Source organism: Delphinus delphis, chromosome 1 (genome assembly GCF_949987515.2).
Source record: "Delphinus delphis chromosome 1, mDelDel1.2, whole genome shotgun sequence".
Classification (NCBI taxonomy): Eukaryota; Metazoa; Chordata; class Mammalia; order Artiodactyla; family Delphinidae; genus Delphinus; species Delphinus delphis.
This window is the reverse complement of record NC_082683.1, coordinates 8,483,422-8,495,772: the sequence shown is the minus strand read 5'-3', so window position 1 is coordinate 8,495,772 and position 12,351 is coordinate 8,483,422. Positions and strand designations below refer to the sequence as shown.

The 12,351-nt window shown below is 47.6% G+C and overlaps 1 protein-coding gene across 3 annotated transcripts in view; it reads left to right on the top strand.

Moving 5' to 3' along the window:
• MTOR (mechanistic target of rapamycin kinase) overlaps positions 1 to 12,351 on the top strand; it is a 117,701-nt gene that overhangs the window by 67,312 nt on the left and 38,038 nt on the right. For all 3 annotated transcript variants that reach the window (XM_060014254.1, XM_060014246.1, XM_060014262.1), the window contains exons 29-30: positions 8,751 to 8,826; positions 11,810 to 11,949. In XM_060014254.1, coding sequence (XP_059870237.1) covers positions 8,751 to 8,826; positions 11,810 to 11,949 — 216 coding nt within the window. The remainder of the gene's footprint in view (positions 1 to 8,750; positions 8,827 to 11,809; positions 11,950 to 12,351) is intronic.

Here is a 12,351-nt window from a genome sequence, read left to right as displayed (position 1 = left end):
TCTTACAGGTTCACTTTACAACAGCTTGCCTCTATAGGGCATCTTACAAACTCCAAGGAAAGCTGCTTTTCAGTGCAGAAAGCTGACCATGAGTGAGGAGTTGTACAAAGGGAGGAGTCCTGGGGTTTCTCCTAAAGCTGACCAAAAGGACAGAGGGTCTTTCCTTGTAACCCAAGACCATTCTAAAGGGTGCCGCTTGCTGTCGGTCAGTAGTTAACCTCTGCTCCTCCACTGCATCTAGCTCATCCTCAGGAATGGCTGGAGATTCAGTGGGACCACTCTTACGGTGAGTTAGCAAAGCTGCTTCTGATTTTCATGTACCACTGCGAGGGGGAACAAACTGCTGGCAATTAAACTGGGTCACAGCACTCTGAAACCTTGAATTATAAGCTGTATCATGGTCTCAGAGCTGTTAAAGTGCACCTCTTAGAATTGATGAAATACGCTAGGTGCCCCATGGCCACCTCTGACACAGTCTGTCCCAGTGACAATGAAATGTATCAGTGATAACACCATTGATCTCTCCAGATTCTTTTGGACATCTCATTGGCTGTGAATCTTGGTGATTCAATTACAGTATGTTACGTTCCTCGTCTGTCAGCTTTTCCTTACTAAAAAGGTAGGCATATTTTTTCCTTCTCCTGATCCCAGAATGGGCATCAGTATTACTACAATGTGGCCTAACTCCGTACTGGAGTACAAGGCCAGCGCACATCTGCTCACACGATTAGAAGTGTGGAGAGTTCAAAGCTGCCAAGTCACTGGATGCCAGGTCATTTCATTTTTGTTTCCCAACTTCATCCACATAATAGGCTGAGTCAGAGCTCTTGGACATGCAGAAGCCAAGAAATCAGGATTTTACCCAAAATATCAACTCTATTTTGAGTCGAGGTAGTTGAAAATAAGCTTTGGGCTTCAGTCTGTCAGCCCTCCCCGCTTTGTTGTTTCCTGACAGCTTCTTCTTCCTGATCGTCTCTCTCAGAGCTCTTCATTTCACTCTGGATATGAAGAAGCAGAAAGGAGGAGAAAAACCTCCAGGCATCACCAGAAAAGGAGCAGTGCTCACTGTGGTAGAATAAAGAGATAATGGCCAATTTGTCAAGAAGTGTTGACAAGAAAGATAAAGTTGGCAGTAATTAACTGGCTGACATGCTGGGAGTGATGCGCCTGCCAGTGGCTCCCTAAATCAGCCAGAGCCTTGGAAATGTGACAGCCATTCATCATTTTTACAGCACGCCTCTGACAGGCCCCTGGGTTGGAAACCCGGCCAGCACAAATCGTGTGCTTTGACACTCCAGGTCTCCGCGACCTCTCAGTGCCTTACTCTGGTTGTGCTGGGGAGCCCGGGCCCCGCATTCAGCCAGGAGGGGCGTGGAGGTGATGGGTGAAATGGGACCACTTGCCCCGCTTGTTGCCGAGCACTGTGCTCATCCTCAGGGAGGACGCTCTGATTCCCAGGACTGACCCTGCAGGCGTCTACAGGACAGACCACCTGTGAGCAGAGAGTGGGAGCTCCTGCCGCACTCCTGGCGCCCTGGCGGCTTAACTAGTGCTGCTCTCACCCAGCCACGAGGGTGCGCCCACGAGACGGGTTTGTACGTGCCATCCAGCAGCAGGGTGACATTCTTATGCAGCTGTTAAAAATAATTATGAAGGGGCTTCCCTGGTGGCGCAGTGGTTGAGAGTCCACCTGCCGATGCAGGGGACACGGGTTCGTGCCCCGGTCCAGGAAGATCCCACGTGCCGCGGAGCGGCTGGGCCCGTGAGCCATGGCCGCTGAGCCTGTGCGTCCGGAGCCTGTGCTCCGCAACGGGAGAGGCCACAACAGTGAGAGGCCTGCGTACCGCAAAAGAAAAATAAATAAATAAAAAATTATGAAGACTCCGGGTAAAGTAGGAAATGCCTGTGATATGTGAAAGAGCAGAATCCAAAGCTGTATGATCACTCTAGCTAGCACTGTGTATAAAATATGTATTTATACAGAATATGCATGGGCAAAAGTATCATTCTAATATCGTGGTGAACTTCCCTCCCCCCACTTTTTCTTAATTAAAAAAAAAAAGATATACTTCCTCCTACCAGTCTCGAAAAGATAGTTTTTGTCTCTCCTTTCCGTAATCTACACAGTTGTTAGCATTCTATCTTTTTTATTCTTAAGGCCCACTTTCTCACATACAGATCTGGCAAGTCTTCTAGATATTATGACAGACGTGTCATTTACACTGTGAGCAGACAAAGGAAAGGGTGAAGACAAAGTGAGAGCTCATTATCCTTAAGCCGCTGTGGCCTGAGATGTCAGGAACCCATGTGATTGTCCAAGGCAGTCCACCCACCTCTCTTGCACCGGATTTTTTTTTGTCTTCGTGCCTTAGGTCCCTGAGGGTGCCAAGGACACCAAATGTCCCAGCTTTGAAACCGTGTAATGAGGCCAGCCTCCTTTTCGTAATATGTAGAAAAGGAGTAAATTTACTCTTCCTAAGTTTCTGAAGCAAGAAAGGAAAGTTTGTCCTGCCAGACCCTGGGGTGCTATCTTCATGCCCTGACTGTGGCTTTAAGGGGGGGACCCTAAGGCCTGCCAGCCCCCTTTGCTCTCCCTACCCCTTCGCTCTCCCTACCCACCTGCATTTGAATTACCCCTCACCACCTTTCTCCGCTGTACATTTCGGATGTTCTCACGTTGCCTTCTGTCTTCACTGCTGTCCTGCTTGAAAAGAGACTGTCACACCCTTGAGCTCCCCAGAGTCCCAGGGGAACTGCCTGATGAAAAGACATCAGGGCCCCACCAATCCTGGATCTTCCTGGCTCTGTACAGGAATCAAGATGTTTTGTTTTTAATCATCCGTTGGACACAGAGCTAAGTCTTGGTGCTGGAAGAAGTAACAGGGATGGACAGAAGCAGCTACCGCTCTATAAGAGAAATAAGAAAGACTGCTTGGGGGACTTCTCTGGTGGCACAGTGATTAAGAGTCCGCCTGCCAATGCAGGAGACACGGGTTCGAGCCCTGATCCGGGAAGATCCCGCATGCCGCGGAACAACTAAGCCCGTGCGCCACAACTACTGAGCCTGCACTCTAGAGCCTGCGAGCCACAACTGCTGAGCCCACGTGCCACAACTACTGAAGCCCGCGCGCCTAGAGCTCAGTAACAGAAGAAGCCACTGCAATGTGAAGCCCACGCACCGCAACAAAGAGTGGCCCCTGCTCACCACAACTATAGAAAGCCCGCGTGCAGCAATGAAGACCCAACGCAGCCAAAAATAAATTAATTAATTAATTTTTTAAAAGTGCATTAATTAGGGCTTCCCTGGTGGCTCAGTGGTTGAGAGTCTGCCTGCCGATGCAGGGGACACGGGTTCGTGCCCCGGTCTGGGACGATCCCACATGGCGCGGAGCGGCTAGGCCCGTGAGCCATGGCCACTGAGCCTGCGCATCCGGAGCCTGTGCTCCGCAACGGGAGAGGCCACAACAGTGAGAGGCCCGTGTACCGCAAAAAAAAAAAAAAAAAAGTGCATTAATTAAAAAAGATAAAGCAACAGAAAAGATTCATTAAAAAAAAAAGACTGCTTGATATACTGCTTGATACAAAGCAGGGTCCGTCTGGGCCTCAACTTGGCTCTTCAGGAGCTCCTCAGCCAGACCCGCCCAGGTCCGCTCTCAGCTGTGTTGCATGTGTCACCAGCCCAGCACCAAGGGTATTCAGAGTATTTTTACTTGACAGAGAACCAAATAAAATGTAGACTACAGTCTGCACTAGAAATAGGAGAGAGCAGGCCCAGAGCCATTTGGGAAGCAAGTGCATGACGTTCTCGTAAATTCCTGATGCGAGCACTAGGAACGCCTGAGTAGTCCCCCAGGTGTGACTGCAGATGCTCCTCGTGTGACCGGCTTTCCAGTGGCTCCAGCTCGTGTTGAGTTATCCTGCATCACTTTGCTCTTAGTAGCCGAAGGTCCTCAAGGCACCAAGGCTAAGAGATGAGGTCGATAACCAAGTGAGCCGTACCATGAGGAATTACCAGGCCAGATGACATTGGATTTGACACCAGTCCAGAAGCCCATGGAGCAATGACTTAGGAAACAACACGGTTCCTCAGGTTTCCCTTCAGGTGGTAGGAGTGACATTTGGATGCCGAGCCAGAGACCCTCCTGTTGGTTTGCTAGTGGGTCAGCATTAGTTAGGATGTGGAGCAGTTAATGACCCGCTGTTTCTTCAGTCTCATCCTCAGTGAGACTGGTCCCCACTTGCCTGTGAAAAGCACCGAGGAAAAGATTGAAGAGGCGAGTCACGGAGAAGTAAACAGTCCCCACTCCCAGCACTAGCTTCTCAGCCATCGCTCTCGGACAAGGAACGCACCAAGGCAATGAGAAGCTCCTTCACGTCTGAGTCCCTTACTCAGCTTACACACTTTCCCTACGTCTGGAAAGAGAGTTGCGGATAGTGGAGAAAAGATGCCTGGTGTAATCTGTTTGGTGTAGGAGGCATTGAGGCCATATCTCATTCTTATTTGTTAATTCGACTCAATTCTAAAAAGTGTTTCCCTCAATTGCCAAGAATTTTCCAGTTTCAAGCTCTTCAACTCAGCTTCCTTTAATAAAAATTAAATCTTGGAGTGAGGGAGGGGAGGTGGGGAATGAATGAGTGAATATGTCTGAATAATTGCCTTTTCCCCTCTTGATATCCTAATTCATTGTGTTTCCCTGTCTGTCTCTCTTCATTGTATTTCTAACACCAGGTTTATTTGTGGGCTCTGCGTTTTATTCTGTGGGTAGGCAGCTTCTGTTTGCTCTGTCGACTCGTAACTATACAAGAGCTCAACTGGATGTTCTCACTGCGCAGTGAAGTAGGATACAAATCTACCCCGACACCCATGCCAAGACAGCACTGGGACGGGATCCACTAGCCTAGAAATTCTTGCGCCGCAGCCATCTTTTCCTTCTGGCCTTGGTGAGCGTGGAGAGGAGACAGGCTATCTGGTTGACCTGTCATCCTGTGCACTGTTGTCGTGGGCACGTTGCTGCCTAAGCCTCCATCTCCCTACACTTGTTTGTTAGCGTCGGTGAGGCCTGGTTTGTGTTGTTAAGCACTCCTCTGCTGTTGGGCTGAGCTTTGAACAGTTTGCCCTTTGTAAGCCTCCAGCATTAATACGGAAAGACCCCGGGGCACACAAGGCAGCGTTTATTGAACGGGCTGTAGAAAACTCCCAGCTGCCCCATAAAACGAGAGCTCCTCATTAGGGGGCCTTTTGAGCAAAGGTGGTTTCTGCACATGAGCCACACATACAGTCTCTCCCTTCAGTCTCATAAAACCACATCTGAGTTTAAAAAGGGAGTATTTGAACAGACAGTCTTGTGTCACCCAAGCAAGCAGGAGACTGGGGCCTTAGTAGCTGGGAACTTCTGAGTTTCCACAGAGGCTTGTTCATCCCCCACTTTGCAGCCTGCGCTCTGTCTGTAAGCCTGGCAGCCTCGAACAAGCTGCCTCGGAAAAGCCCACTGTGGCCGCATGCTGACTGTCCTGCTGGGAGGTGTGGAGGCGTTGCCAGTGGCTTCTGAAAGGAAATAAAAAAACAGGAAACGGGAGCTTAGGGGTCAGAGCAGGGTGTTAGCCATGGTATGGGTGAGGAAGCTAAAGGGAAGGTGCATTACAGCTCCTTTCTCCCGTACAGCAGATTATATACAGAGTTCGCTCATGGAAACGTCCCATGCCATGCTTTCAGTCACTTATTTTACACGTATTTGCTCAGGCCCACTGATGCCGAGAGTAGACAGCTGACACGCTTCTCTCCCACCGCAGAGCTGTACCCTTAGTTATTACTTCAGATCCTTTTAATGGTACAATTTCGAAGGGAAAGGATGACCGGCTGGGCCACGGTTTCCTTATACGTAAAATGGGAGTGTTAATAATGTCTACCTCGTAGGGTTAAGATGACATGTATCAGCAGTAATCAGCATAGTGCCTGGCACCTACAGTGAGCCCTCAGTAAATTTAGATATCTTTTTGTTGTTATTATAATCCATTGCCTCTCGTGATGGAGTGCCAGAAGCCGTGGAGGAAGGAGAAAAAGTTAAGGTCCCAAACAAGATGGTAGACTCTCTCGAGCACCAGGAGAACCTCCAGAGCCTCAGCCCCTGCAGTTGCGTTCTCCAGCAGCCTTGTAGGCACACACGGGAGACTCCACGGAAGGAAAGAAGAAAGAAATGCATTTAGGGAGAAAGTTCTATAGGAAAGAAGAATGCAAACAGGGAGGAGGAAAGAATAAACAGGATGAGAACAGCTGGTTAACTTGAAATCTCTCCTCTCTGAACAGTCGAGAGTAGGTGTGTACAATCTCCTTTACTTTGAGGTCCTCAAACCAGAACTTAATTTATCAAAGGGACCCTTTCTCTGTGCTCCCACTCATTTTTCATGGGTTTGTTTTAGTCCATTTAGTCAGTTGTCATTTTTTCAGTGACTGTCCTTACTGTTGGACAAGAGCTTGTCATGCATCTCAAGGTACACGCCCGGTTTTCCTGGCCATTGATCGAGGCCTGGTCAGTGTGGGTCCGCAGTGAGCCCAGCCCCCTCTTTCCTTCCCACGGGGCTGTCTGCATCCTCACCTGCTTCCACACATATACAAGCGGGGAGTTCTGTGCAGGTGACTTATGTGGACTTTCTCTTAAAGGAGTTGGGGCCATGTGATGAGTTTTCTTTTTAAGTTTGCAAAGCTGTGTTGGTCTGTCCTTAGAGGAGGTATATCGAAGCCATAGCAACATTAAGGTAAAATTTGTATTTCTTCTCTGAAGTCTCTAGTCACAACTTCCTGATTTTCATCAGTTTCTTGTAAAATTCTCCTTTTTATGTATAACAAATGGGCGAGTGGGGGGAGGAGTGACTTTGCTTGCTTTTGTTTTTGTGTTGCTTTATTCCCCAGAGTGAGGCAAGTTTTGGTAATGTTTATAATTTGTTCTTGAAAATTAGAGTATGTTCCAGAGCATAAGATTGGAAGACAGTTATTAGAACTCCTGGATTTTTATGTCTGATTCTTAGAGTTAACTTCTTTTGGTTCAGGCAAGAAACACTTTCCTTATCTTCCTCATCGGAACACTTTATGTTCCTACCAGGGCCATCCCAATAGTCCACATCAGGACTAAAAATAATATATAGACTATATCACTATATATAGTTACATATGATATATTACATATTTGAGTATAATATATAGAATATATACTGGCTTTCTTTTTTCCTGCCTTCTTATGCTTCCAAAATCTTTATTTGGGCTCAAGGAGCTAGATTATCACAAATCTATACCCAGTAATATTAATTATTAATACGCTTTACCCAGCCCTATGTGAGTGAGCAACAAAGCTGAGAACCTGACTTAGAGGCCAACAGGAATGGGAAACTGCTTCACAATGAGCATGCAGTGGAATTAGTCCCTTTGGACTTGGCTTTTCATTCTCAGCTTAGAAAAACTCTCATAGGGCTTCCTAAAGGACCATGATGTTACAGCTTCACTTTGAAATTAAAAATATTTCTGAATCCTGCAGCAGAAAACTTACAGAGAACATTTGGGCTCATTGCTTTGCTTGGGACCCACACAGAAGCTCCAAACAGTCCGCCCAGTAGATCCCACACAAGGTTGCCCATCTACTCCTGTAAATAAAGGAGAGGGATGTCTGTGCAGTTACTTTCGCCTCTGGTTGCAGAGCCTGGAGCCTTGAGCTTGGACACCCAGTCTAGACTCCCAAGGTGGTCTGTCACATTTTGCTCCCTGCCTATGAACAGATGTAGTCGTTGTTGTCCTGTGGTTTTCTCAAGGCTGCTCCCTCCCTCTCTTCCTTCCTTCCTTGCATAACTCAAGCTTATGTTTAGTGTTGGGTTAGTTGCTGCTTACCCTCTTACATAGGTCCCTATTGGAACAAGGGTCTGAGCCTTGCAGCTCCCCTACTTTCAGGACCTCTTCACAGCCTCTCTGATGAACCAACTTCAGGCAGCAAGCCTTCCAGCTTTTCTGCTCAGTTGCCCCAATACACTTACAGTTCTCCAGCCCCAACTGGCCATATGCTGCCCACAGATGACATCAGCAAAGTTGTGTGTTGTTAAGAAAAGCATCTCTCTGCCAGAGAGACCAGGCAAGTGCCTTGGGATGCGGTCCCTTCACAGCCTGCTGCAGAGGGAGGGCATGGTCTTTGAAAAGGGACTAGGGAAACATCTGAATTTGAAAGAGATGGGCCCTGTCAGGGGAGCAGTCAAGACTGTTGCTGGGTTCTCTGTCATTGACGTGGATGACCCAGCCTCAGTGCCACTTCTTTGTCACCCACAGAGCCTGATGATTTTTATTCATTTTGGTTATTCTTACCACCAAGGGCAACTGATGAGAAGAAGTAAGAGTTAAAAGTTCAGAGGTACCTCATCTGGTTGTGTTCTACAACAGGAACAGTTCTGGAGCCAGGGTTTCTAGTTAAAAAACAGACATGTGCTGCCTGACGTATGATATCTGAGAGGAAACCAGTCTGCTGCTTGGAGGAAGGGCCCCAGAGCAGGCAAGGCCTCCTGTCCACCAAATGTGGCCCCTTCAAAATTAGGAGTATGAGATCAAGATGAAATCATTCAGGCCGAGCTTTCTGGGTGGTAATAGATAATTGATGCTCTTTCTACATCTGTAAGACATTGTCCCCAGCATGCTGGTGAGCCATCTGCCCACAAATGACCCTGCACCTCCCACCCTCTGACATGCTGAGTGTAACCACCTATTCCTTTTGTTTTCCCAGCATTAATAATAAGCTACAGCAGCCAGAGGCAGCTGCCGGGGTATTAGAATATGCCATGAAACACTTCGGAGAGCTGGTAAGTTGCCTCATTCCTTTTAGAAGAGCAAGAGGTAGCCACCTGGCTAGGGAGGCACTAAGCCACGACCTTAAGAAAGTTACTTTCCTTTTCTGTTTTTTTGCCAATTGTTAAAAATCTGATGCTGACTTACCTATATCTTGAGGTTGAAGGAGACAGTGGCTGTATGGAGTGTATTCAAGCTGAACAGAGATCGTGAGGGCAGAATCTAAAAAACAGTAATAACTTGTATTTATCAGACTCTCAGCATGCGCCTAGCCCTTTGCTATGTGCTCTATGTACTTCATCTAATTCAGTCCTCACAGGAACCCTTGGAATGTGTACTATTGTTATCCCATTTTACAGATGAGGAGACTGTGGTCCCGGCAGGATAACAACCTTACCTGAGCTGACCGTGAATAAGTGGCAGGGCCAGGACTTGAACCCCGGGCAGTCTGGTGTCAGAGCCCAGGTGTTTAACCCTGACCAGAGTTGTCTTTGTGTCCTCTGTGACAGCCAGCATTGCCACTGGCCCATAGTTAAGGCTCAGTACCTACTTCAGAGGAAACCATGGGTAATTCTCCAGAAAAAAATATGCCATAATTTATACCTGATATTGAGGGATTGTTCCATTTCATTATTGCTTATATAGCTTCTTGCCTCCTGCCATCTTTGCCCAACTAATATTAAAAAGATTCTGTTACTCTCTGTAGTCTTGGGAGAGTGCTTTGGTAACTCCAAACCATATATAAGGCATCGACTTAATCAACTTAACATTGACTTCCTGGAAGGTCAGGAAGTTCTGGGTCCATATATTTGATGAGGAACCTTTTATTAGTCAAGTAGGTCACTTACTCCAGTCTGCCTTAATCGAGAGCCCAGTGTGTTAGAGTGAAGAAAGTGACTACTTCACGGGCTTTTGCCTTCTACAAGGGCTGTTCGATTGGACTGAAACCTTTCAGGGAGTATTTTGCCATCTTGAGCACATATCTGTGACTAGACTAAGAAAGCATCTCCAGATGACAAGACAGAAGGGACTGTGTCTCATCCATCTTTGCCACAACCCTTGTTTGCAGAGGGAGGAAGGTCAGCAAAGAGGGCACTTCAGGTACTCCACCCAGAGGTGTCCTCTCCTGTGATATCCTTAGCGCTTAGACCGCAGTAATTGAAACAAGGATTCCACAAGCATCTGGTATTCAGGCGGTTTTATACCCCGGTGGCTCAGAGTACCAACCTTAAATGAAGAGTTCCCTCGTCTCCAGGTTCTAAAGGTGGCCGTTGCTCCAGGGTGGCTGCTAAGCCTATGGTGGATTTTCTGCTATATTGAGGTGGCTGAGTCACGTTAAGCTCGACAGTGGTTGCTTTTCCTTGGCAGGGCCCGCGCTTTCTCAGCACAGTTTAGGTTACAGCAATCTCGTTAGAATTTTGTGGGATTCATTGCTTAAACCTTATAGTTTCTGAAATCTGTTGCAATTCAAAACATCCTGCCCCCTACGTGACCTGCTCCGTACGCCGCTGCCCCCGCTTTCTGCGTGTTCATACTGAGTGTGTGCCACACATTCGTCAGGAGCCTTTGTTCTTTTCCACCCAGTACAGAAATCCGAAGTGGGAAGTTTGCCAGTGTTACTCTTTAATTTCGGAGTTTGTAATTGTACAGCCTCTGCAGTCACTGTTTTCTCTGTAAGGTTTTGCTTTCATATTTAGGCGTAGTAGAGCGGCATGATTCTAGACGAGCTTGGGAAATGGAGCTTAGGCGGTTTTACCCTCCACGGAGCCCATTTTGGCAAACCTCATTGTACATGGACATTGGGGAAAGGGCTGCTGTGGCCGCAGAATTAGGCCTGGGGAAGCAGGCACAAGTTAGCTACCTAAAACAGAAATGACCTCCTTACAGAGGTTCAAGGAGAAAAGATTCTGTCAGAGAGCTTAGCACACAGTAGCTGTTAGTGTACGTGCTGCTGAAATAAGACTTTCATTTAGGAAGGAGAGAAAGGTAACGGGGGAAGCAGATGTGGGCCCTGCATTGTATCATACAAATTCCACTGCAGGATCGTACTGTTGCTAAATAAATCCCTGGAGAGCCACTCCCCTGGCCCAGTAGAGAAATGGTCGTTTACCAAGCTGGTAATGAAGAAGCCCAGAAGACAGACTGAGGTGGAGGCAGATGGAGGGCAGACAGAGGCATAAAACAGTCCCTGGGCCATTCAGAGAGCCGTAGTCTGCAGCTTCTAGACTGCAGTACCGCTCATTCACGTGGCCGACACTGAACTGCAGCGTGGCGCGCCATCTGCCGGGTAATGGGACCCGTCCTTTGGCCCCTGCCACTGGTAAAGCTGCCAGGTGCTAAGCAGGAGGGAACATTGGATGGGGGAGACTCTAGAAGAAGGGAGGAAGGTTTTTCCAAAGAATTTTAAGTGGCAGTATTATATTGTATTTTAAATTATTATTTCCTGAAAGTTTAAAAATGCATTAAGAAACGCAGAGAATCGAGAGCTTTTAAAAAGCGAGTGGTTTTCCTCCAGCAGATATGCAGATGTGACCTGGTCTTTCTGGCCTCATCCGGAAAGCAGCTGCCGTCCCTGCCATTTGGCCCACTGTCAGCATTCCAGCAGATCGAGGCCTTGGCATCCTTATAGGAGCCCTGGTCGGGGCTTCCTGCCATCCTAAATGATTTCCCCTGTCTTTGTATCCCCACATGCTGGAGTTCTGCTGCCTTCTGTGTCTGGGCTGGAAGTGATGGGGGGAAAGCACGGCCTGACATCTGCTCTCAGATTATCCCAGGGTTGTTCCATCACTGTGCCAAGGAACCAGCATTCCCACCGTCACCAAACATACCTCCGGATATTCTGAAGTTCTTTTCAGTCAAAGCCAAGGCAAACTGTGATGGGTGAAGTGTCACGCATACAGCACGGCACACTCGGGCAAGAGAGTCTGTGGATTAAGAAAAATGTACCCCTGTGTTCTCTGTGCCTCCCAACAGTCCTCTTTCTTTTCCACTTGGCAGGAGATCCAGGCTACCTGGTATGAGAAACTGCATGAGTGGGAGGATGCTCTTGTGGCCTACGATAAGAAAATGGACACCAACAAGGATGACCCAGAGCTGATGCTGGGCCGCATGCGCTGCCTCGAGGCCTTGGGGGAATGGTAAGCTGTAGCGGGATGATGGCCAAGTTGCATTTGAAATGCTTCTCCCAACCAGAGTTCTCACCTAAGACTCTCATTTTTGTTTCACTTGGTTATTTTCCCAGGAATCATCTATCACTTTGGAGTGTTTCTCTCTCTGTTCTGTCTCAGTGCTAAATAGAAAGACGCTTTTTTTCTTTCCTTTTTTTTAACTTAAACTTTGTAATGGTCTGGGACAGGACAGGTGTGGGTGTGCTCCTGGGATCTACAGCTGTTTTCTCTCTGCCTCTTGACCTTGACTGACTGATGAAGACTTCATATTCTTGCTCTGCAACCTTGATTTTTTTTCTTCTCTTTATTACCTCTTGCTAATGATTTTAGGAAAGAAGAACAGATGACTGCTTTCTTCAGGTGCTTCACCTT